The 24,859-nt window shown below is 57.3% G+C and overlaps 1 protein-coding gene across 8 annotated transcripts in view; it reads right to left on the bottom strand.

The window, feature by feature from the left end:
- Window positions 1–645: 645 nt before the first annotated feature.
- NUMA1 (nuclear mitotic apparatus protein 1) overlaps window positions 646–24,859 on the bottom strand; it is a 78,017-nt gene continuing 53,803 nt past the window's right edge. For 5 of the 8 annotated variants that reach the window (XM_042840222.2, XM_042840223.2, XM_008172751.4 and 2 more), the window contains 16 exons: window positions 24,317–24,434; window positions 20,569–20,709; window positions 19,640–19,762; window positions 15,250–18,873; window positions 14,337–14,378; window positions 11,834–11,902; window positions 11,134–11,244; window positions 10,822–11,040; window positions 9,773–9,930; window positions 9,257–9,506; window positions 8,372–8,663; window positions 7,880–8,016; window positions 4,793–5,005; window positions 4,043–4,150; window positions 3,588–3,761; window positions 646–2,496 (listed from right to left, as the gene is read on the bottom strand). In XM_042840222.2, the coding sequence (XP_042696156.2) occupies window positions 2,461–2,496; window positions 3,588–3,761; window positions 4,043–4,150; window positions 4,793–5,005; window positions 7,880–8,016; window positions 8,372–8,663; window positions 9,257–9,506; window positions 9,773–9,930; window positions 10,822–11,040; window positions 11,134–11,244; window positions 11,834–11,902; window positions 14,337–14,378; window positions 15,250–18,873; window positions 19,640–19,762; window positions 20,569–20,709; window positions 24,317–24,434 (5,815 nt within the window). In that variant the 3' untranslated portion in view covers window positions 646–2,460. The remainder of the gene's footprint in view (window positions 2,497–3,587; window positions 3,762–4,042; window positions 4,151–4,792; window positions 5,006–7,879; window positions 8,017–8,371; window positions 8,664–9,256; window positions 9,507–9,772; window positions 9,931–10,821; window positions 11,041–11,133; window positions 11,245–11,833; window positions 11,903–14,336; window positions 14,379–15,249; window positions 18,874–19,639; window positions 19,763–20,568; window positions 20,710–24,316; window positions 24,435–24,859) is intronic. The other 3 variants (XM_065596579.1, XM_065596571.1, XM_065596584.1) reach the window with 3 other exon arrangements.

Here is a 24,859-nt window from a genome sequence, read left to right as displayed (position 1 = left end):
GAAGTGCCAGAGGGGGAAGAGGAGCAGCTTGAACGGGATGGAGGGGGAAGCCAATGGTGCGAGCCAGAGGGCAGCTCTGGGAGAATGCGATGGGTGAGGGGAGGCCACAGGGAAGGGTGCAGGAGGAGGGGCTGGGGGAGATGCAGCTGGGTGAGGAGAGGGCTCCTTAACTCAGCCATTATAGAAGCAGCAGGCCTGAGACTCCGGTGAGGGACACCCGGATGGGTGCTGGTGTCTGGGTGTGATGGGGAGGGGAGACAGGCTGTGAGCTCCTGGAGTGGGGACGGGCTGGAGAGGAGGTAGGTGCGTGGGATGGTAGGAGAGGACAAAACAGGTTGCTGACATGCAGAAGCCGCTCGCTCCATGGAGGGGGTTGTGTGCCCCCCTCACCCTCGTGCCAGCAGCAGAGCTCACCCCGTGTGTGCCCAGCAGACTGCAGCCCTCTGCGCGGTTGAAGCCGCCTGCAGGTTCCAGCAGGCGGCGCTGCAGCCGAGAGCAGCCAGCCGGCCGTGGTCGCTGGGACTGGGAGACGAGCCTTCAGCTCCCGCCTGAACCGGTGGCTCTCTGGGCCTGGCCGGCCCCAGGCCGGGGCTGCTCTGGTGGCAGGAACTCACTCGAGACAAAACGAGGCCTCGGAAGCAGCCGTCAGGAGAAAAATACAGTTTATTTACAAGTAGAAAGGGTTTAAAAATGACACATTCCACTGACATCCAGACAGCCTCAGCTGAGCGCTCGGCGGGTCCCCTCCCGGCACAGCCCCCCGGAAAGCCAAGAGGATTCGAGACGTCATTACCGCGTCTGTAGAAATGAGGGAGCCCCAGCCAGGCGGGGCAGTGGGCGCAGCCTCCCAGCCAGCTCTGCCAGCGCCCCGCAGCCCCGTCCCGCCACCCGGCACTGACCCAGCCCAGCCGCTCCTCAGCTGCCAGAGACTTTGCAGGCCTCAGAAGAGCAGCTTTCAACCATGATAAACCGTGGGGGGGCGGGGGGGCTAACACAGCTGCTGAGGCCCAGCCCATTGTAACCTGGGCTCCAGGAAGCAAGCCCCGGTTCCTTAGTTCGGGGGGACTGAGCGCAAGGTGAGGTGGGGGCTCCGCAGGGGGATACAGCAGAGCTCGCCCTGGGAGCCGAGGCTAAAACGCTGCCCTGCCTTGCGATGGACACGGGGCGTGGGCCATCCAGCTCTGCGGGGGTCAGACACCCACTCCCCAGGCTGCACACGCCCAGCTCCCCTGGCAGCCCCCACCACGCCAGCTGGCCTTGGCTGTGGGACCCCTCCTAGCCCAGCGGCGCTAAGCCTGGGCTGGGGCAGAGCCCACCTGCGCAACAGCCCGGCCCTGGCCTGTTTCCCACCTCGCAGGGGAGCCCCAGCTGGCTACAATACAACCCAAAACAACACAGCTGAGGGGGAGGGGATGCTGTCTGCTGGACCCCCACCCTGTCTGTACAGTGGAGGAAGCACCTCCACCCCCACCTGCCCTGGGCCAGGGACCCCGGCTGCCCTCCCTATGTCCAGTGCAGGGCCTGCAAGAAGCTGACCAGTGCCCCACGGACGGGTGTGATCAGAATGATACGGAGGAATTCCCCTGGCCATAATCCTCGTGCCCAAACCCCATAGGAAACACGCCGCTAGTGCCACACGGTTGCAGTCCCCACTTCCCTCCCCCGGCCGGATGCTAGTGTTTGAGGAAGGCAGCCCCCTGCAGGGAACAACCCAAACTAGAGTTACATGCAAGAGAGACCCCGTAAGAACCCTCACTCCCCACTAAGCCAATTAAGAGCCAACGGTGCCTCCCGTCCCCAGAGTCCGAGCTACGCGCACCCCCAGGCGGGTCAGCGACCCACTCCGAGCGGTTCCTTTGGTGTTCTCCATGGGGAGAAGTGAGAGCCCATGGGCTGCGTGAGGTACCTCTGTGCTCTGCGGGGGGCTGGCTAAGCTGGAGGGGAAGGGGAGCCCAGGGAGCCCAGCCATGGGGGGAAGGGGGCACGTCAGGAGTTCGGGAAGGGGGACATGGCTGCTGAACCACCCAGCTGGAGATAGCCCACGGCCACGCCTCAAAGGGTGGGATCCTTTCCTGCGGGCTCTGCTCGGGGCTCACTGGGGAGGTCTCCCCTCTCTCCAGGATCCCCCTTCCACCTCCCCAGCCAGCTCACCACCCGCAGGGAAGTGCCCAGGTTTTCCTGCCCCAGCTCCGAAGAGCTCCTCTGTTGGCAGCGTGCCCAGCGAGCAGACTCAGTCCCTGGAAGTCCTCCCCAAGCACTCGGGTACCAGCTGCGCTGCCCAGCTCTGCCCTGGGGACCGGGGTCTTACGGGAACACACCGATGGCTTCAGAGCAGGGAGGGAGAGAAAGGGCAAAAGCTTGATCCAAAGTGGCGGATGGAGCAGCTCATAGCAGGATGGCGCCGTCGGGATAGCTTCGCCCCCGGCAGACCCAGCACAGAGCGGGGCTCGGCCAGGAGAGTTAGAATTTCATGTTCTTGGGTGACTTGCGGCTGGCCTGCAGGGAACAGGCAATCTAGTTAGTCTCAGCACTGGGGGGCCCCTCCAGAGCGACTGCAGGTCAGTGGGTGTGCCAGGCCTTCGGGGGGGGGGCAGCTGAAGGACAGAGGGTTAAAGGGTAAGGCAGCCCGAGACCTGGGCACGGATGTTCACCAACCAAAGTCTCCCCTGCCAGGCGGAAGCAGGGTAAAGGAAAAACCAGGAAAGGCCAGTTCCCCTCGCTCTAGGCAGAGAGATCCATGCACGGGCCACCCCAGGGCCCGCAGCCACCAGCAGTGGACTGGCTTCGGTGCAGGGGCAGGCTGGGAAGCAGAGGTCCCCCCACGCCTCCCTCCAGGCAGGGTCAGCATCAGGGGAGGGAATTACCAGCTGGTCCATGGGCTGAGTCCATCTTTAAGCCAGTGTCACCACAGCCCACAGCGAGAGCCCGGCAAGGGAGGGACCGGCCGCCTGGCTGCTCGTACGTGACAAGGGCAGGCCCCCCACACCATCAGCCAGAGACTAGTGCATGGGGGGGGGGGTGACCCCTGGGTCCCCTAGAGACACTGCACCTCTAGCCTGGTGGGCGGCTCAGGCAGCCGGGGAGTCCTGCAACGCTCAGGGAGACGGGCTTTGCTGCCTCGCCACGGGACCAGCCGCGAAGGTCTGTGAAAGGTCCCACCCCAAACAGCCAGCTCCTGGCAGTGTGTGTTAACCCAGCCCTGCACCGCGCGAGGCCATGCCTCCTGGTCTGTGACGGGAAAGCGAAGACACCGTCGCTCCCCAGTCAGTGTCCGGGCACGGACCGTTCAGTCCCCCGGCCTGCAGCGCTTGGCTTTAGAGCGCTGGGCCCAGCAGGGGGTGCTCTGACACCGCTCCAGCGGCGTCTCGCCAGCAGCTGCACAGCAATGAACTCCCGTGGGAGCGGGGGGCGTGCAGGGCTCTGGGCAGTGCCAGCCGGGCTCAGTACAGGGGTACCCGGGGGACGTGCTCTCGCTTGGGATCTGCAGGAGATCAGGCTAGACCGAACGGCTCCTGGCCGGGAACAACGGACGGCCTACAGGGACCGCCAGCCCAAGGCGGGGGGTGGGGAGACGCCCTGCTCCATACCTTGCCCTTCCCCTTGGGCGACTTGGCCGTGGCTATCCTGGGGGACCGCCGAGCGCTGCCACGGGGCGAGGTTTTGGGTGTCGTTTTCCGGTTGGTGCCCCGGCGCAGAAGGCTGCTGCCCAGCTTCTTGGGGGTGTTCAGGATGCTGAAGGCCATGGACTGGCGCCGGTCGGGCTGCGGGGAGAGAGAGAGAGCCGGGCGGTGGATGGCTGGGGCTTTGCACACGGCACGGCAGGGCCCCACCGGCCTGGAGAGTCACTTCGCTCCCAGCAAGCCGTGGAGGGGACGGACGCTCTAGCTGCTGGCCGGAGTCCGGAGCAGGGCATGGTGCGGCGGCCCATCCCCCCTCAGCTGGGAGGACGCCCTCGATCCTGACCCCGAACCCCCCTTGCTAACCAGCCATGTCCCCGGGCCTCAAGCCATGTCAGCTCCGGGGGCACAGAGGAGTTGCTCACCTGCTTGCCGGTCGCTTGGGGCTCGCCCTTCCTGCCGCCACGCTTGCGCTCCTCGTTCCGCTCTCTGGGCGTCTGGGGCCGTGGGAAGCAGCTGGTTGGCTTCTTGGACTGGAGGGAGAGAGTCAGAGCTGGGACCTTGGCTGGCTGCTCCCCAGCCCAGCAGCGGCAGAGGAGAGAGCGCGTTATTGCAGCGGGGACGTGCATCCGGGCCAGGAGGAGACGCTGCACGTGCCCCATCCTCCAGGGGGAGCCGACCGCACCAGAGACGACTGGAGGAAGGAGGAGGGTCCTGCAGCGCTGCCGGAGTGCAGACAGCAGGCCCAGGGCTTGGGAATCCCCCAGCTGGTATTTGTATTCCCTGCTAGAGATCTCTCCATCTGCTGCCTGCCCAGGAAGAGCATTCCCACCCCAGGCAGCCACACGCCTCACACCCCCGGTCCCTCCGCACTTTGGGGGCTGTTTAAATGGGGGTGTGCGAAAGGAGAGCTCCCCTCGCTTGGGCCTGCTCCGAGCAGGAGCTAGCAGCCACTCTAACCCCGGCAGGAGCTGTTACGCTGTGTGGCATCAGCAGGAGTGCCCTCCGTGCCACCAGCTACGCAGCCCTGACCCCCAGGACCTGAACCCCCCCACAGCGAGCCCATCGCAGCCTCACCCCTTCCTGCGCTGCGTGCTCATGAAAGTCAACGGACCAGCACCGGCCCCTGGGCTCACTCATGCACCGAGCGGGGCAGGGCTCAGCTGGACACTCACCTCCGGGGTGTCTGGGCCCTGGTGAGATTCGTCTGAACTGCGCTTCCTCTGCTGCCGCGTGGCGATGCCTCCTGCCCAGCCGGTGCTGAGGGTGCTGCGACGGGCGGCTGCGCTCTCGATCTGCGAGGGCTGCATGCTGGCCCGGCGCAGCGTCTCCTTCGGGTCGCCCGTCTTCATCTCCTCGTCCGTGATGACGGTCAGGGACTGGGAGGGCTGGGGAAACGCAGGCACAGACAGGAGACTGGTGACGCGCTGCCTGCCGCGAACACGTTCTCACGCACCTCAGTCTCAGACTAAGGCCAGAAGGGACCAGCGTGATCATCTAGTCTGACCTCCTGCACATTGCAGGCCACAGAACCTCGCCCACCCACTCCCGTAATAGACCCGAACCTCTGGCTGAGTTACTGACGTCCTCAGATCTTGATTTAAAGACACCTGGGAAAAAATTCTCTGTAGTAACTCAGAGCCCTCCCCATCTAATGCCCCATCCCTGGCCACTGGGGTTTTTTACTACTAGCTGTCACAGGGGCGCCACATGCCACTGTAGGCAGGCAGCCCCTCCGTAAACTTATCAAGCTCAGTCTTCAAGCCCGTTAGGTTTTTGTTTTTTGCCCCCCACTGCTCCCCTTGCAAGGCTGTTTCAGAACTTCCCTCCTCTGATGGTTAGAAACCATCTAATTCCGAGTCTCAACTTGTTGATGACCACTTTATATCTGTTTGTTCTTGTGTCCACATTGGAGCTTCACTTAAATAACTCCCCTCCCTCCCTGGTGTTTATCCCTCTGATGTATTTATAGAGAGCGATCATAGCTCCCCTCAGCCTTCCTTAAACAAGTCAACAGTTGAACAACAAGCCAAGCTCCTGGAGTCTCCCTCGGAAGGCAGGTTTTCCATTCCTCAGATCATTCTAGTAGCCCTTCTCTGCACCTGTTCCAGTTTGAATTCATCCTTCTTAAACACGGGAGACCAGAAGTGCACACGGTATCCAGATGAGGTCTCACCAGTGCCTTGAACAACAGCAAGAACACTTCCCTGTCTCTACTGAAAATAGCTCGCCTGATGCGTCCTAGGACTGCATTAGCCTTGTTCGCAGCCACATCACATTGGTGGCTCATAGTCATCCTGTGATCGGCCTATCCACCCACGTCTTTCTCCTCCTCGGTCACTTCCAACTGATAGGTCTCCAGCTTATAGTAGTAAAACTTCTTGTTGTTAGTCCCTCAGTGCATGACCTTGCACTATTCACTTTCATTACTCCAGTTTTCAAGGTTGTCCAGATCTTATACAACACTCCTGTTCTCCTCCGTACTGGTCATACCTCCCACCTTTGTGCCATCTGCACATTTTACTAGCACACTCCAACATGTGTGTCGAGGTCATGAATGAAAAGCCTAAATAAGATCGGTCCCAAGACTGATCCCTGCAGAACTCTGCCAATAACCTCCCTCCAGCCTGACAGTTCACCTTCCAGAATGACCCCTGGTGGTCTCCCCTTTAACCAGTTCCGTACCCACCTTTAAATTCTCATATTAATCCCCATCTTCTCCAATATAACTAATAATTTAATTTCCCATGTGGAACTGTATCCAATGCCTTGCTGGCACCCAGGTAGCTAGGAAATGCAGTAGATCCATTGTCTAAAAAAATCAGTTCTCTTCTCAAAGAGATCTGGTTGGTCTGGCACAACCTACCTTTTTTAAAACCATGTTGTATTTTTATCCCAATTACCGTTTACCTCTATGTCCCTAGCTACTTTCTCGTTTACAATTTGTTCCAAGACCTTGCATACAATTGATGTCAAACTAACGGGCCTGTAGTTACTTGGATCCCCCCCCGCCCCGACCCGCTTTTTAAAAATAGGTACCATATTAGCAATTCTCCAGTCATTGGGTAGTACCCTGAGTTTACAGAGTCACTAAAAATCCTCGCTATTGGGCTTGCAATGTCACGTGCCAGTTCCTTTGATATTCTCGGGTGGAGACTACCTGGGCCCCTGATTTGGTCCCATTAAACTGAGTTTGACTTTCAGCTTGGATGTGGTCATTTCTACTTCCATACGCTCGTTTCCATTAGCCGCCCTGCCGCTACCCCTACGCTCCTCATTAAAAACTGAGGCACGGTATTCATTTAGGTGTTGGGCCAGGCCTAGACTATCTTTAGCCTCTGTCCCAGCCTCAGCTGCCCGAGTCAGATCCAGTTAGCAGGTGCTCAGACTGCTGATAAATCCAGCACTGAAGAGACAGGCTCACAGGTAAGTACAGGTCTGAGAGCCAGAGCTCGGCTACCTGCTCCGACGCTGACCCAACATCTCGGGCAAGTCACTTCGCAGCTCCTGCCTCTTGTCACATCTCGTAAAGTCTGGGAGCCTGTTGCCCTGGTATCCGCGCACTAGTCGTTAATGGATTTCTCCATCCTCACTACCTCATATCACCCCGTTACAGACGTGGAACCGTGGCACGGACGGTGACAGAGTTAGTTGCAGAGTTCGGAATAGAACCCAGGTGTCCTGCATCCCAGGCTGCAGCCCCAACCAGCGGGTCTCCCTGCCAGCGGGCTAACAGCTACCTACCCCCAGAGCGGGGGGAGAGGGTGGACTGGTCAGCACTCCACAGGGCCCCTGAGAGGAGAGGCGAAGGGCACTGAACTGACGCGATCTGGAAGAACGTGGCTGCAGGCCACAAGCACCAGCCAGGGGAAGCAACTGAACAAAGGAAGGGAGCTCGTGACAACGGCCGAGGCTAAGAAAGGAAGTGCTAAGCATGGGTGGCAGTAGGGCGTGGTGGGTCCCTTCCCTCCTGCAGATTTCTGCTACTTCTCATGGGCCTCCAACCTCCCCGGCCCACCCACTGCTTCGTTCAAGACACTGCCATGGGAGACCTACCAGGAAAGTCTCTTGACGGACCGCTGGCAGGCCACAGACTGCTGAGAGTGCCCACCAGTGGGGGGAGTACATGCCGACTGCAGCGGGAGGGTAGCAGGGTGAGCCAGGTGGTCTGGCCTGGCCCTAGAGTGGAGGGATCTTCGGGCAGGTAAGTCAGTAGTTTGTTTCTCTGGGGGAGGATTTGCCATCTCCTCTCCAGCTCTTACCCTAGACTCCAGGGGGTAGCAGGTCTTCATGTGGGGAGGACACACCCGGTTGCGCTGCTGCAGCTCGGCAATGCGGTTCCAATCGTCCAGCGGATCCGGCTCATCCTGACAGGTGCCCAGATAGAAGCTGCTGCGGCCTAAAGACCAGGGCAGGGGGCAGAGGTGGGAGAACTAGTGAGTCTGAGCTGAAAGACCCACTGGGAGACCCCACTGGGGCCACACTAACGTCGCAGCCGGGGGCGCGCCTTCGCACACAGACTACAGGGAGAGCTTCCCGCTCCCAGCTCTGCTGGTCTACCCTGATCCTGTCCCGCAGCCCTGGACCCCGCACAGCCTCTGCACCCTACTGCTCACCTGCTGCACCCGCAGCCCAGACTAGACTCCCCTCGGCGGAGGCTCAAATGGATAAACATGCTCCGGAGGCGAGAAAGAGGCTGCCTGCCTCATTCACTGCACTGCCCCCGCCCCCTGCCCCCCAGGCCATGAACTTACTGAGGCTGGAACTGCTGCCCGCCTGAGAGCGCCTCAAGGAGCTGCGGGTGGCAGGCCGGTAGCCGGGTAGATTGAGCAGTGCAGGGTTGCCCGGGGTCTCCTCGGGAGAGGCAGCTCCCAGCCCAGCGAGGGATTCCTGAGAGCGGCAGCTGGCGACGGAGCGGGTGGAGGCGGCCGAGCGCAGCCTGCTCCTGGCGGGGTTCTGTGCAGGGGCGTTCTGGTGGGCCTGGGCCGACTGCACGCTGTAGAAGGACGCGTTGGCGCTGTCTGGTTCCTCTGCCTCGGCCTGTTTCTGACGTGTTAGAACACAAGGAAGATCAGCCACCTCGAGCCCTCCCCAGAAGCAGAGCCCCCTCAGCGTGGGTGGGGGGGTGGGCAAAGCTCGGGACAGCCTGCACCAGCCCCCCAGCAATGGCCTACCATGGACCCAGCTGCCTCCCCTGCCACTGGTGGGCACGGGAGAGATCGGGTGTGTGTGGGGGGGGGCGGACACAAGGGGGGGACAGACAAACCACACCGTCCCCGCCACTCACTACAAGAGGGGGCTCCGCACTCAGACGGCTCCTCTGCGGCTGACCACGGGGCCATGACTCAAGAGCCCCCCCTCTGCAATGAGGCCAAGAGCAGCTCAGGGCTGGACTCAGCCAAGCCTGGTGGGATGAGGGCCCGACACCTGGGTTGGCCTCTGGAGCGGAGAGGTCTGAGGAGCTCCCATGCTAACACGCCACGGGCCTCCTGCCTCTGGTGTTGCTAGCTGGAAGAGCGGAGGGTGTGATGAAGCAGAAGCATCTTCAGATGCACCTGTCCCCAGCGCAGCCCTGATCCCTTGCTCTACTGGGCTCGGAGGGCCCTGCCCCCCTCCCCTCGCCAAGGACCCGGGGTTACTTTCGTCATGGTGATGTTGATGATCTGCGTGGTGCGCCGGCGAGCCGAACGGGTCTTGCAGCCCGAGTCGATGGACAGGTCGCCCAGGGAGCCAATGCTGCTCTCCAGTTTGGACTGCGCGCGGGCGGGGATGGGGGTAAAATAGAGGCTCTCCAGAGACTCAACTTTACGAGGCAGCCGTTGGGATGTGAGCGATTCCACGCTGCCCGGCATGGCCGAGGTTTCCGACTGGGATCGGCCAGGCTTCCTGCTGAGACGGGGCAAAGGCGAATGCAGCGCGTCACGGTGCCCTGTCCGCTCCAGATGGCTCAGAGCACAAGCTAGGCACGGCCACCTGACCTGCATTTACCAGGCTGGCCGAGAAATGCCAGCCCAGGGATCGAACTTGCAGAGCTGGGCAGGAAGGGTCCCAGCTGAAGGATATCGCCTCTAACTCCCTCCCCCATTGGAGGCCCTGGGAACTTCGGAGCCTGGGCCCAGCTGCTCTCGGCTGCCCTGGGGTGGGGGAATAGGTACCTGGTGGAGTTGAGCGGCAGCATCTCATCACCGCTCAGGTCCAGGCTGTCTGTGCTGACGTCAGCTGGGTTCTGACGGAAGGTCTCCCGGCTCTTCAGCGTATCCGTAGCCACCTGGAACTTGCCAAGCTCCCGTAACTGGCGATCGGCAAACTCCACCTGGCGGGGAGGAATGGCACGGTGAGGCAGGCTGCACCGCCCGGGTGAAGCTGGGGGACCAAGGGCCGGCCAAGAGTCGGACTGGACACGCAGCACACGTGCAACAGAAACCCACTTCTGCTCCAGGAACGGACTCTGGAGAGGTGGCAAGAAACCCTGGGGAACACAGCCTGACTCAAGGGGGATTTGTCAAAAGCAACGGGCTGGGGCTCAAAGGGGCTGGGTTCCCTTTCCAGCTTGGGGTGACCTCGGGGAAATCACTTCCCCCCTGTACCTCAGTTTCTCCCCCAAGTCTTCTCCCTCTCAGTCATGAGGCCTAATTCACTAGTTTGTGAAGTGCTTTGAGCTCCAGCTGACGGGCTGGAAGGTTACTGCATTACGGTCTCTGGCTGCGTGCGCAGGTTCTTGTGCGACTGCCGTGCCCTGCCTTGTGCAGCGGTAGGTCCACCGCTAACAGCCCTTTTTGCTGTCCCTTCCCCCCACCCTCAGCAACATTAGCTGGGCCAGCTGATTGCTCCCGGGCGATGGCTGCAACAGCTCTGCCGCAGAGAGGATCTCCAGCGGAGGGAGGAGTTGGTGAAGACCGTAGGCAGTTGTTGCTTGAGAAGCGGGGTGAAGATGGAGGCCGGACAGCCGCAGTACCCCAACAAAACACTCCCATCACCGTTAAAACCCCGGCTCTCTGCTGAGCCAACGCCTGGGGTAACCAGCACGTTTGCTTCCCGGCTCGTCCTGTAGGGTAGCACGAAGCACCATGCACCACTCTCCCCACCAGTGACGGACGGGCTCCAGAGCCTAAGCCGGGTGCTTGTAAGGGTGGACTGAAGGGAGCCAGATCTCTGACCCCCCCCCCCCCCCCCCGACTCCCCGCAAGGTGCGGCATCCCCGTACCTGCGCCTCCAGGCTGCGGACCTGGCTGGTCAGGTTCCTGCAGCTGAGCTCCGACTCCTTGGCCTGCAGGATGGATTGCTGCAGCTCCTTGGCCAGCCGCTCCGACTCGGCCTTGAGGTCATTGTTCTCCTTCTGCAGCTGCTCCATCCCCTTCAGCTTCTCCGCCAGGTCTTGGTTCTGCTGCTTCTTCGCCTCATAGAAGGTTTTTGCCTTCTCCACCTGGCAGGAGAGGAGACAGTCACGCCACCGCCGCCTTCCAGCGTCCACGGGAAACGATGATGGGCCCCTGCCGAGGGAGCCAGCTGTGCATACCTGCCCTTTATAGTGCTCTGCAGCCTTCTCCTTCTGGGCCAGCTGCTCCTGCAGCTCCGAGATCTTCACCTGCTGGCGATCGGCCTCTGCCTGGAGCTCCCCTTCCCGCACCTGCCGAGCCCGAGGGAGATGGGAAGAGCAAGAATTGAATGGAGCCCAAGTGCTTCTAAGTCACCCCAGGCTCCACCTGCATCATGGAGACGGCTCTTTGGCCATGCTTCCGAAGGGGGGTGGCCGCTGCTTGCTGAGGAGGACACCGAGGGACTTGGTGCACCAGAAGTACTATCCAAAGTCCCAGATCGGCCTTCGCGCACCTGCAGAGGGCCGACAGCAGATGCAGCCCATTGGCCCTCACGTTCCTCCCCTCGGAAGACTGGCTGCCATGGCAGGGAAGTTTTACAGGGCAGATGTGGCCGAAACAAGGCTCCTGCAGCTCTCCTGTGCATCTACCCTCATCCCACCGAACACAGGTCCCCTGTATTCCACCTGCAGCGGAGGGGCCCTCTGGTCAGCTGGACGGCACACTGCAGGCGTTGTACTCGAGCGGTCTGTGGTCACCCCCTCTCTATTATACACAAGCTCAGCGCAGCCCTTGGGGGTCCCAGCAAGCCCCCTATGTGGCCTTGAGTTGGGCAGGTTGGTCCCCAAGATTAAACACTGCCCTGGCCGTGCAGTCCTCCTCCCGCCTCCGCCGCGGTACCTTCGCTTTCTCCTGCTGGGATCGGGTGGCTTTTTCGTTCTGGGTCAGCTTTTTATGCAGCTCCTCCACCTAGCAGGGAACAGGAGAGTAGTTACACCAGCCGCTTGGAGCCTTCCCTCTAAAGGCAGCACCACCCCTTCGGATGCCCAGGATTCCCCTCCTTGCCACAGTGCGCCAATGCACTTCCCGCAAGCCCACGGACTGTAGGGCCTCCAGACAGCTGAGCCTTAATGCCCGGGGAAAGCAGGTGCCAAGTCACCTAGCAATGGAAACCCTCATTGCGTGAGCTTGGAGGAGCCCTAGGGTCCTGCTAGATCTCGAAAGGGGAGGAAAGCAGAGGGCGTGGCTAGTGCCATCGCTTCGATTCCTTAGTCCTGACCTCCCCGATCGCCTGTCACAGAACAGCTCCAGGGATTAACCAGCGTTGCGAGACCTGGTCAGCACCGGCCATCGTGTGGACATATTCCTTCAACGAATCCCCCCTGGAGGAATGTTTCAGGGGCATCCCAGGCCCTTTACAGATGCGCATTCCCACCCTTTCGCCAGCAGGGGCAGTATAGCCATCCTCAGAACCCAGCGCAGACACTCCTCACAGCCAGGCCAAAGCAACCCCGGGATTGGTTAGTGGCTTCTCCAAGCGGACAGCTCACAACTGGCTTAAGTTAGTCTGTCACGGAAGAAGGGTTTGCTTGACGCAGGCAGGAGAGCAGCTACATGCTAGAAGCAAACAAGGTCTCTTAAGCCAAGACAATTAGGGGCACGAGAAACCCGAGCAAGGAATTAAGGCATTAGATGCAAGGAAAAACAGGCAATGTCCCCCCCGCGAGCGCCCCCTGCGGCTCTAAGCTTCAGCGCTTGTCTCCGTTGCGAACTGTTTGCCGTCCAAGCACCAACAGGAGGGGAGGATGCAAGGCCATTTTAACCACCAGAACAATTGACTAAAGGTCGTGGCGGAGTCTCCATCACGGACCATTTTAAAATCAAGATCAACCCTTGAACGTTTTGCTGAGAGACCTGCTCTAGGAATTATTGTGGGGCAGGTCTCTGGCCTGGGTTCTACAGACTGGGTGATCACAGTCGTCCCTTCTGGCCTTGGAATCCAAGAGTCCTCCTCCTTGCATTTGTCTTGAACCCAAATCAATGGGGCTTTTTTGGGTGTCTTGTGGATGATCACCCGCACAGGTACGAGCCACGTGGGGATGTTCTCCGAGGTGCTGGTTTTGGAGGAAAGCTGTATCTGGTTTGCACGGCACCGGGCTGAGAGATCCCAAGTCAAGAAGGGGCTGAAGAGGCTAAGGCTTGGCATCAACGTGAAGGTAACTTGCATGACCCCAACAGAGGGAGCCCAGCATCGGCAGCTGTTAACATCTGTAGATCAGTTTGGATACTGGGCCACCGCATTCTACAAGCAGCCGCCCTCTGGGACGCGTAGGGTTGATTCTCCCAGCCTGCAGCTTTTTAGCAGGGGCGGGTGCGTGGCCCAGTAACAAGGTGGGCCAGAGCAGTCCAGAGGATAAGGGGCAAGGATCCAGCCCCAGCCCCGTCTCCCAGCAGCCAGAGACCCTCCTCTATAAAACAGACGCCTAGTGGCCATGCAGTCCCTTTGCATGCAGCGTATAAGCACCCAAGCAAGGTACGCAGGGCTGGTGGTGCAATTCTACCCGGAAAAGGGACCAAGATGGCACCATGGGAGGGGTTTCATGTTTGTCTCCCCATATTCTTTCCTACATGCCACGCTGCAACCCGCCCTGCTCACACATCAGCACCAGGTCATAGCCCGCCCCAAGTTACACCTCTGCCCTCACTGGGCCTAGAGCTTAGTACCAGCTCTGGGGTGGTGCACCAGCAACTCTGACGCTGCACACAGAGCAGGCAGGGGCATTTGTAGTCACTTTTCAGAGCCGATCTGTGCTAAGGCCTCATGCGGGAGATGCTCTCTGAGAGCCCCACCTCCAGCCAGCGCCTGACTGAGCTGTTTGGATTCACTTGAGGTGTAGGATCCGCATCTCGGCCTCGCTGCTTGGGAGAGCAGAAAGGGGTGGGAGCACCGTGGAGCCGATACCCAGCCGGCCAGAGCAGGACACAGAGTCCCCGCACTCCTTAGAGGGTTGCTGGGGGTGGAGAACACCAGGCAGATGCCTGGCTGCTCGGTTCAGATCACAGTGCAGCGCGTGGCTGTTACTGCGGCGGGGAAGGGAAGAGGAGGGAACGAAAGACACGCTGACCTGTGCACAGTGCGGTTCCGTGCAGCGTTTTAGGCTGTTACATGGGTAGGTTTTGGGGAGAGATTTCACGGCCTGGGTCCTCCCCCCACAGGGGTGAACGCGCAGCTCCGGGGAGGGCAGCCCGGTGGAGCAAACCAGCGTTCGCGGCTCGTTCTCCGGGAAGGCCCAGCGTCCCCACTGCAAACAGTTAACAGGAGACGGCAGCGGTGGTGGGAAGCGGCAGCAGCTAGAATCATGCACTGTCACCGTTTAAGCAGCCGGCACTTCGCATGCGTTACCTGCTTAGCTTGTTCTTTCCGAAATACCTCTAGCTGCTCCACCTGTACAACGGGGCGAGCAACGAAGGCACAAGTGAACACACCACACACACCAGAAACAGACCGCCTACGACCAAGACCATCCCTGCTAAACCTCTACAAGGGAGATCTCCAGCGGGATTTACACTGCGCCCATCTCCTTGGTATCTGGGTGCTACGGCAAAGGGATGGTTGGTCTCTAGAGCTCAAGAGGGGTGCCAGTCTGTTCTCTCTCCAGATCCCAACCAGTCTGTGTTGTGCAGAAGGTCAGCCTAGCTTAACCCAGGGGCCCTGCTGGCCCTACGAATCAGATTGAGGGGACCAGCCTCTCTGCTTTGCTGTGCCAATGGCCCCATCCCTCTGAAATCACATCCATGTGCGACTGGCTCAGCGGGAACTTAACCAGTGCTTCGAGCAATTGCACAGCAGAGCTGACCAGCAGCAGGGACAGATTAACTCTCGGGAGCAGAGATGCTGCTTTCCAGGCCAGCGTCACCAGCCAAGCTAGTGGAATCAGCCGACCAGCTCGACCACCTCTCAAAGGACTTGCCCAGGAGGCTTCAGTGGGCTGTTCGTGGGTGCCGGCAAGCCTTAGGGGCACCGTTCGCTGCAGGTCTGGAGAAACTTGTTTCCCTTCTCCACTCCCAACTGGCCACCCTGACACCCTCGGGGAGCACTTAGCTGGGGGGGGGGGACGAGGGTACAGTTGGCCTTTAACAGCAGACCCCAAAGCTCTCTGACAGAGTCCTACCCAGGGCGGCTTCACGTCCAAACCGCTGGAGTCCTAGTAGGCGAGTCAGGACTTGCCCTTCCCTTCTCGGTCACTAGCCTTCTCCCTTCCTGCCTTCGGCCCGGGCAAGCCCAAGCCGAGCAGAACGCGGAGCGGGGGCCCTACCTGAGTCGTCAGCTTCTGCCTCTCCTCCTGGAACTTTTGCCTCTCCTCGAGGACCCTGACTTTGGCGTTCTCGTACTTGTTGGCCATGGCCTCCAGCTTCTTCACAGCGTCTTCAGCCTCTCGCTGGCTCCCAGCCACCAGTTTCTCAGACTCCGCCTTGAGGGCCTCCATCTCCTGGCAGTGCTGCTCCTTCATCTGGCTGAGCTCGGCATCCAACGTCCGCCGCCCTTGGCTGGACTTCTCACTGAGCGCTTGGTGCTCCTCCATCAGCTGGGCGTTGGCCCGCTGGAGCACGGCGAGCCGCTCTGCGTAGCTGGCGTTCTCCCCCTGCAGCCGCTGCACAGCGTGGTCTTGTTCGGAGAGCCTCTCCTTGAGGGAGGTGCGATCTGCCAGCTCCCCCTTGGCTCTGGCCAGCTCTGCCTGCAGAGCACCGGCTGCTTTCTGCCTCTGCTCCAGCTCTTCGCGGTGTTTGCTTTCCAGGGAGGACTGCTCAGCCTGCTGCTGCTGGTAGAGGCGTTTCACGGGCATCAGCTCCCCGACCAAGGCTTGGGCATTCGTGAGCTCTAGCTGCAGAGAGGACAAGAGCTGTTCCTTCTGGAAGCACTTCTCCTGCCAGGCCTTCACCTCTTGGCGGAGCTCCTCCTGGCATTCGCCTTGGGAGCTCAGTTGCCTCTTCAGGGCCTCTATGGACAGCCTCTGCTTCTCAGTCTCCTCCTCGTAGGCCTGAACTTCGGCCTTCATCCGAGCGCATCTCTCTGCGGCTCGAGAAGCGGCAGTGGCCGTCTCAGTCTGGAGCACCCGCAGCCTCTCCTCCAGCTTCTTGCTCTTCTCCGACTCCGCCATGATCAGGCGCTTCAGCTCCTTGCTCTCTCCCTCCTTCTCCAAGACCTGCAGGTGGAGGATGGACACCTCCTGCTCCAAGCTGCCAATCAGGCTGTTTTTCCTCTCCACTTCCTGACAGCACTGGGAAATTTGTTCCTTCCAGCTGTCTTCCGACGTGCCCTTCTCTTGAACTGAAGAGCGTAGAGACGCCAGCTCCTTCTCTGCTGCGGCGATGGAGTCTTTACTCTGGACCAGCTCTTTCCCCTTATCCAAGAGCTCTTTCTTCAGCATCTCTATGGTGCCGTCTTGCCCAGCCTGTGCTGACCTAGAGGCTTCCAGGAGTTTCTCCAGCTCCAACACCTTCTGCTTCTGCTGCGTCACCTCTCCCCTCAGGGCCTCCAGCTGGGCTTCCTGATGCTCTGAAGTGGCTGCTTTAGTTTGAGCTGCTGCTTTCTCTAGGCTGGCAATGGTGTCTCGCTGCTCCCTGCACTTCTGCTCCAGTTTCTCCACTTCAGAGTGGAGCATCTCGCTCTCCTTCAGCTTCTCCTGGTAGAGGTCTTGGCTGGAGCTGGATTCCTGCTCCGTGTGTCGGATCTTCTCCTCCAAGCTTTTGAGAGACATCTCCTTGGAGTACACAATGGACTTGATGCTGTCAATCTCGGCTTCTCGGGTCCTGGCAACCTCTAGGAAGCCCTGCAGCTCATTTTCCATCTTGGCCGCCCGCTCCTTCAGTGCCTCCACGGAGGCAAGCTCCCCTTTCAACTTGACAACAGTCTTCTGCAGGTCTCTCAGCTCCTCGTTACGGGAGACGTTTTTCAGACGGAGCTCGTCCAGCTCCCCTTCCTTCTCCTCGATCAGTTCCAGGGACCTGGCCAGCTCCTGCTGGTGAGCAGAACGCTCGGCTCTTTGCTCGTTGATGGAGTTCTGCAGCTGGACTTCCAGCTCTGCCTTGCTGGCTTTCTCTGCTGCGAGGTCTGCCTTGGCTTGCTCCATCTCCCCTGTCAGATGCTTCATCTCCGTGTCTCGAAGAGCGAGCGCCTGTTTCTGCTTCTGCAGTGTTTCTTCCAGCCTGGTGCTCAGCAGCTTAACCTCACCGGAGAGTTTCGCCGCTTCTAGTTCTCTCTCCTTCAGAACCAGCGCTGCTCTGGAGAGGTCAGACTCCGTAGCTGTCAGCTCCTCACGCTTCTGTTCCTCAAGACGCTTCACCGTCGCTTCAAGCTCTGTCGTCCTGAGCCTTTCATCGGACAACTCCTTGGTGACAACCTTGAGTGCCTCAGCTGCCTTCCGTGCATCCATCTCCAGCCGAGCTATGCGCTGGGCTGCTTCCTGCTGGGACGCCGCTGTCTTCTCCTGCAGAGAGGCGAGATCGTCCCTGAGTTTTAGCGCCACACTCTCCTTCTCCTTCACCTGTGCGACGGCGCTGGCAAGGTCAGTCTGAAGCAGTGCCAGCCTCTCTTCTTGCTCTGTGGTCAGGTGCTTCATCTGCGCCTCCAGCTCCGCCACTTTGCCCTGCTCCGCCTGGAGCTGCTGGCAGGCCTGTTTGTGGTCTCCACTCAGAGCTTTTATTGCCTCCTCCAGCCTCTCACGCTCTCCTTCACCCTCTTTAGCGGCCGAAGACATCTCTGCCAGCTGGCGTTGCAGCCTCTCTGACTTTGCCCTGTATTCGTCTCCCAGCTGCTGCACCTGCAGCGTGAGCGCTTGTCTCTTAGCCTGCTCCTCGCCCACCTCCTGCATAGCCTGATCTCGGTGCTCTGCCAGCTGCTGCATTCGGGACTCCAGCTCAGTTATCCTTTTAAGATTCCCTTCAAGGGTCTCTGAAGCTCTCCTCTTCTCATCCTCCAAGATCCCCTCTGTGTTCCGGACGGACTCTTCCATGGCCAGGAGCCGCTCTTGGAGCTGGGCGTTTTCCTTGGCCAGCCGCTCCTTGTCGGAGAGTTTCTGCTGACCGTCTTTCAGCTGGTTCTCTAGTTCTTGGAGCTGGTTTCTCAGTGACTCCGCAGCTGCTGCCTGGGCCTCGCTCTGCGAGCACCGGGCAGTGAGTTCAAGGACTCTGGCGTCCAGCTCTTGGACTCTCCGGCTCAATTCAGCTTTTTCCCTCTGGATCTCTCTGGCAGAGGCCTGGCTGGCGTCTCTGGCTTTCTCCAACGTTTGCAGCTGAGCGGTCAGGGCTGCCAGCTCCGCTTCCTGTTCCTGCTGGGATTCCTGTAGCTGCCGCAGGGCAGACTCCCTTTCCTGCATGGCCTTCGCATGCTCTTCTCTCAAGGATGCCAGGTGTCTGGCTTCCCCTTCGCTTGTAGCTTCCATCTGCTGGGTGAACTGCACCAGCTTCTCCTCGTTCTGCTTCAGGGTGTCACTGAGCTGGTCCACCTGGAGGCTCAGTCCTTGGATGGTCTCCCTGGAGGATTGCTCTTGCTTCTGGAGATCTTCGACCAGCTGTCCCTTCTGAATCCTCTCCTCCTCCACCTGCTGGTGAAGAGTCACCAGCTCCTGGTCCCTCTGGAGGAGGAAGCCATTTAGCTTTGCAATCTCTGTGGTGAGTGTGTTTACCTGGGCGGTCAGGCACTCCTCCTGCGCTCTGGAGTCCTGCTCCAGCTTCTCTTTAGCCAGGTGGAGCTCAGAGACTGAGCTCTGGAGGTTGGCGATGAGGCCCGTGAGCTGAAGTTTCTCCTCTTCAAAGCGGCTCCGTTCAGACTGAAGATCTGCCTCACGGAGGCCCTTCTCCTCTTCCAGCTGAAGGATCGTGGCTTGGAGCTCTATCCCTTTAGCAGAGAGGCTGGCCACTTCATGCTTTAACTCTTCAAGCTGATGAGAGAAAGGAAACACTCATCAGCGGTATTCCACAACAGTTCAGGAGATCCAGACACGTCTGCCCCACAGAGAGCTGCTAGCTCTTCCTCCCCCGAGCTGCAGCACATTCATGGCAAACCCAACGCTCATTAACTCTACCTGGCTCCTGTGTGTTTTTTAGTTCTCCCACCATTGCCACGCTCCAGAGAGAAAACTGCCTTTACTGAGCTGAGACCTCTGCCAGCACCACCACTATAGGGTAACAGGAGACCACAGCAGCCAGCGAGCACATCAGGAGCCCCCCTCTGAAATACGTTCTATGCAGAAAGGGATCGTGCTTGGGAATCTCTCTCCCTCACCATGCCCGGCAGCGGGAGAGAACTGTAGCTTAGCCATCTTTGTTTCAGCCTCCCTCCATAACCAGGGGTGCCTCACCCTTCTACCACTTCCCCCCGCCCAGCCGGGAGAAAGATGTCCCTGCCAGTGCTGCTCGGCAAGTCAGAAGAGCTGTCAGTGACTTCTGAGCTGGGAAATGGAGAATCACTCTCAAAGGGACTGGGGTTCTCCTCGGCATGCAAGCGTTCAGCTCCTTAGTTTCTTGCTGCTGTGTTGGCTGCAGACCCCATTTCAACAAGGGGCTGGTTATGAATCTCTACGGACACACACATTTAGGCAGGGCTTCCTGTGCTCTGCTTTCCTCAATATATCAGGGCATTTTTCTGAAGTCCTCTGCACTTGCTTCCACTGTAGTTCCTCCTTTGACTTGTGCAAGAAGCCATACCTTCAGGATGTCCCCCATAACCTCTCCTTTCTCCTGCGTGGCACTCTCCCCCAGCTTTGTCAGCTGGTCTTCCAGCAGAGAGATCTTCCCCTGCAGAATCTCCATCTTCTCTTCCAAGCATTTCTGGGGAACAAGACACAAGAGTGAGGAACGTAGCAAAAGTGGAAGGGGAACAATCAATCATAGAAATGTGGCGCTGGAAGGGACCTTGAGATGGTCATAGTGTCTACCCCCCTGTCCAGAGGCAGGACCAAGGAAACCTGGAACATCCCTGGCAGGTGTTTGCCTAACCTGTTCTTACAAACCTCCAGTGATGGAGATTCCACAACCTCCCTTGGAAGCCTATTGCAGAACTTAACTCCCCTGAGAGTTAGGTTAGAGCTTAGGAAAATCTTCCTAACAGGCAGAACAAATGATCACTGTCCTCTTTATAACAGCCCTTAATGTACCAAGACTTATCAGGTCCCCGCCTCAGTTTAGTTCTCTCAAGACCAGGTTTTTTAACCTTTCCTAACAGGTCGGGTTTTCTCAAACCTCTGATCATTTTTGGTGCTTCTCTGGTCTCCACCTGCAGCAGCAAACTTCTCACCCTAGCTGATAACGCGCCCTGCATCCCTGTCTGGCGCTCCAAGGCTCCTCTTCCTACTGCTGGGATTCCAGACCCCCACCCCCCTTCATGCTCTGCATTGCTGACCTCTTCTCACCAGGACAGAAAGGACTCGTAGCTAACGCTCCGCACAACTGTGTGTTGGTATTACTGCTGATCCACACAAGGCACTCCTCCCTCAGAGACAGACAAGCTGCCTCCACACTACTCCTTAGCCCAGAGGATTGGTTCGGCGTGCTGGGTCCCGATCACCCACCCAGTAGGGCTCCTGACATAGAGGAACTGCCTGGTTCTGTCGGGCGTACCGCACAACGTTCTCTACCTTCTCATGGAGGGTGGTGTGAAGCTCAGTCTCCAGGTGGGCTTGTTTCTCCCCCGACTCCACCAGTGCCGCATTGTGTTCCTCGGAGAGCTCGTTCAAAGCCTCTTGCAGCTGCATCAAGTGGCTGGCGAACTCCCGCAGCTGGACCAAAATGAAAGACGCCCAAACACCACCTGGTTATCAAGTGCACGCAGAGCAGGTGTTCAGCTCAGCCTTCCTCGACACAAGAGCCACATACTCAGCGGCATGCAGGGGATTATTTCCCATCGTCTGCATGCCCCCTGGCACTGCTGTATCCGGCAGCCTTGCACACACACGGTTATTCTCTCAATCCCACCGGGAGGAAGAGTGTAGTAGTCGGATTTTAGGTTTGTATTTTGTATAATTTAGAATGAAAAATAAAAAATACGGAGATAATAACGTAGCATGTATTAAATGTATGGAGGCAGGATTTGATCATATCCTGCCAGCCACCCTTTTTGAATAGCAGAAAGGAATGGCCTAAGGGGCCATTGGTAGAGATGCATCATTTGTGTCTGGACTGATTTCAAGGCAGTAACAGATCTTTGAGGGTCACCATTTTGTGGTAGGTTTAGCATTTTGAAGTCAGTAAAAGAATGCCGTGATTGTTTGCTTTTGCATTGCAACTTGATGTTCCTGTTCAAAATGCTCTGTGTAAATTAATTGTTGTGTGTGTGAATGAGGAATGGGTGTGTTAAAAAATAAGGGTGAAAGACATCGCTGAACCAGATGGTCTAGGAAGGAGCTGGAGACAGACGCAAGGGCGCCAGGAGGCTGCAACACGCCCCTATTGAAATGTCAGAAGAGGGCAGATTGATGATTCTAAAAAGGAGACAGGTACTTATCAACGGGGACAGGATAGCTGTGATCAAAACCAGCCTAGGATAACTCCCTAAGGAACTTAATAAAAGAACATGATAAAGAATGAGAAGGACTATTTAAGAAAACAAGCACTCGTCAAACAATTGATTATAGCATGATGGTGCAAAACTCATTGGTCCCAATAAAGGAAAATCACTATATAAACAGGGTGCCTTGCTATGAAACTTTGGGTTCATCCTGCCAAGACTTCCCCGGAGCATCGTGTTGCAACTGATGGAACCCGGCTCCTCCCTACCCGTGATCAACCTAGCTGGCCACTAGATCGATCCAGATTCTGGACTGGTAACTATAACATCGACTGGCGGGACAGTGTGTGTGGTGTGTGATTGAATGCATAGGCTAATTGTATCTTCAATAAACGTGGCGTATTGCCTTTTCCCCTGAAAAGATCCCATGTGCTTCTTATAAGCATAACATTTTTGGTGGAGAATTGCGAAAGGGGGAAGACATGCACTGTGATTGTTGAAAATACTGCTAAATATTGCTAAAAGGTATACCATACGTAGAAAGGTTTCAGAGTGGTAGCTGTGTTAGTCTGTATCAGCAAAAAGTACGAGGAGTACTTGTGGCACCTTAGAGACTAACAAATTTAGTCCTAGACAAATTGGAGGATTGGGCCAAAAGAAATCTGATGAGGTTCAACAAGGACAAGTGCAGAGTCCTGCACTTAGGACGGAAGAATCCCATGCACTGCTACAGACTAGTGACCGAGTGGCTAGGCAGCAGTTCTGCAGAAAAGGACCTAGGGGTTACAGTGGATGAGAAGCTGGATATGAGTTGACAGTGTGCTCTTGTTGCCAAGAAGGCTAACGGCATTTTAGACTGTATAAGTAGGAGCATTGTCAGCAGATCGAGGAACATGATCATTCCCCTCTATTTGGCATTGGTGAGGCCTCATCTGGAGTACTGTGTCCAGTTTTGGGCCCCACACTACAAGAAGGATGTGGAAAAATTGGAAAGAGTCCAGTGGAGGGCAACAAAAATCATTAGGGGGCTGGAGCACATGACTTATGAGGAGAGGCTGAGGGAACTGGGCTTGTTTAGTCTGCAGAGGAGAAGAATGAGGGGGGAGTTGATAGCTCCTTTCAACTACCTGAAAGGGGGTTCCAAAGAGGATGGATCTAGACTGTTCTCAGTGGTAACAAATGACAGAACAAGAAGTAATGGACTCAAGTTGCATTGTGGGAGGCTTAGGTTGGATATTAGGAAAAACTTTTTCACTAGGAGGGTGGTGAAGCACTGGAATGGGTTACCTAGGGAGGTGGTGGAATCTCCTTCCTTAGAGGTTTTTAAGGTCAGGCTTGACAAAGCCGTGGCTGGAATGATTTAGTGGGATTGGTCCTGCTTTGAGCAGGGGGTTGGACTAGATGACCTCCTGAGGTCCCTTCCAACCTTGTTCTATGATTCTATGATTTGAGCATTAGCCCACGAAAGCTTATGCTCAAATAAATGTGTTAGTCTCTTAGGTGCCACAAGTACTCCTCGTTCTTTTTGCTCATACGTATAAAGTGATCGATCATTCAGGCGTGCACACCCCCGGTTGTAGAAGTGCCAGGCAATAGGGGAAGGATTAGAGTCCTCACTCCGACCCATCTGTCGGGGAAAACTATACAGATAAGATATACAAACTGTCTAGGTATATACAGCCCCAGCCGTAGACGTGCCAGGCCATAAGGGGGAGAATTAGAGTCCTCGGTCCTACCTGTCTGTCGGGAAAAAATTGCATAGGGGAATATACCCTCGGTCGTAGCAGGATCAAGCCCAAAAGGAAGGGGCTTAGCATTTCCCCCTCCTGCTCTGTCAGGAAGAGTTTTTAGTGGGTATAGACTTTTGTGTTTTGTAAGTCCCAGCACGAGCGTGGGCACAAAAAAGTAAAGGTAAAAGAAATTCATAAAGAAATGTGTTTAGGCGAAAGGAGTCCCCTAAAAACAAAATTCAAAAAGAGAAGAAAAAAATTGCCATTCCTACAGGAAATTACTCCTTTTAAGACAATTTTGCAAAAGTTTGGGCGCAGCCCATGGACTGCACAAGCATTACCCGATGTCCATACTAGAGTGGATTTGGAAGATAGATTGGCAAAATAGCTGTTGGTCTACAGGCCATCGGCCCCGATAAAGAGAGACTTGGCTGCAATCTGGCTATTGTGGGAAGCACGCAATGAGGCATTCCTTCGCTTGGCTAGCTGCCAGGAGGAGAACGCCACACTGCATGAGAAACTCCGTGTATCTGAACAACAAATGAATAAATAAAAAATACTGGCCACTGGGGTCCAAAGGCAGTTAGACATTCTCAAAAATACCCTAAAAGAAGTGAAAATAAAAGAAAGGGAATTATCTAAACGAAAACAAAAAACAAGCGTAACGAGATCAGTGTTAGCCACAGTTTGCAGACCGGGAATGGAGGTGCAGGGTAGTTTAAGTCACTCAGGAAACGGGTGGCAGAGCTGGTAACTCGTGAATCCCAGTCCACGGCTTTACCATCACCACACCCTTCTTCCTTCCCATCTCATCGCAACACCCGGCCCACGTTCTTCCCCGAAAGCATCATTCTGGAGGGGTCAGTTGAACGCAACCTACGCTGCCAACCCTTCCTTACTAACAGGAACGTTTTATAAAAAGGAGCTGAATGGCAAAGCGTCCAGTACCAGCAGATTCAAACGAAGGACGGCAAATTTACTCTCAGACATCACTGTCAGGGCAAGGTCAGGCCAAAACACAGGCCTGGTATAAAACTAGCCATTATAAATGCAGCTACAGTACAGATGCAAAGCTGTTGCTGATGCTACTCCATGCTCTGACTGCAATGGTTTGTACCATTACCGGGTGGAAGAAGGGGTGCCCCGTACCTTGAATGAGAGGTCCCCGTTCTCCTCGGAGAGCTGGTTGATTTTTCGGTCCATCTGGCCTTTTTCAGTCTTCAGGTCCTGGCATTGCTTTAGAGCCTCGTGCAGACGCAGGATCAAGCTGTGGGAGAGGAGGTGGCGTTACACCGTCTGCCTAGCAGAAGAGCGACTTGAGAGAGGAGCTGGGAAGCTGCTCTCAGGCCAGGTCTACACTACCCCCGTAATTCGAACTAAGGTACGCAACTTCAGCTACGTGAATAACGTAGCTGAAGTTCGAAGTACCTTAGTTCGAACTTACCTTGGTCCACACTCGGCAGGCAGGCTCCCCCGTCGACTCCGCGGTACTCCTCTCGCCGAGCTGGAGTACCGCAGTCGACGGCGAGCACTTCCGGGTTCGACTTATCGCGTCCAGATTAGACGCGATAAGTCGAACCCAGAAGTTCGATTGCCAGCCGCCGAACTAGCGGGTAAGTGTAGCCAAGGCCTCAGACAGCGTCACTTAATCCTCCTGAGGACGCTGATGGGGAAACGAGGCACATCCCGTAT

Source organism: Chrysemys picta, chromosome 1 (genome assembly GCF_011386835.1).
Source record: "Chrysemys picta bellii isolate R12L10 chromosome 1, ASM1138683v2, whole genome shotgun sequence".
NCBI lineage: Eukaryota > Metazoa > Chordata > Testudines > Emydidae > Chrysemys > Chrysemys picta.
Note: the sequence above shows the minus strand (reverse complement) of the source record. Positions and strands in the feature narration are given on the sequence as shown.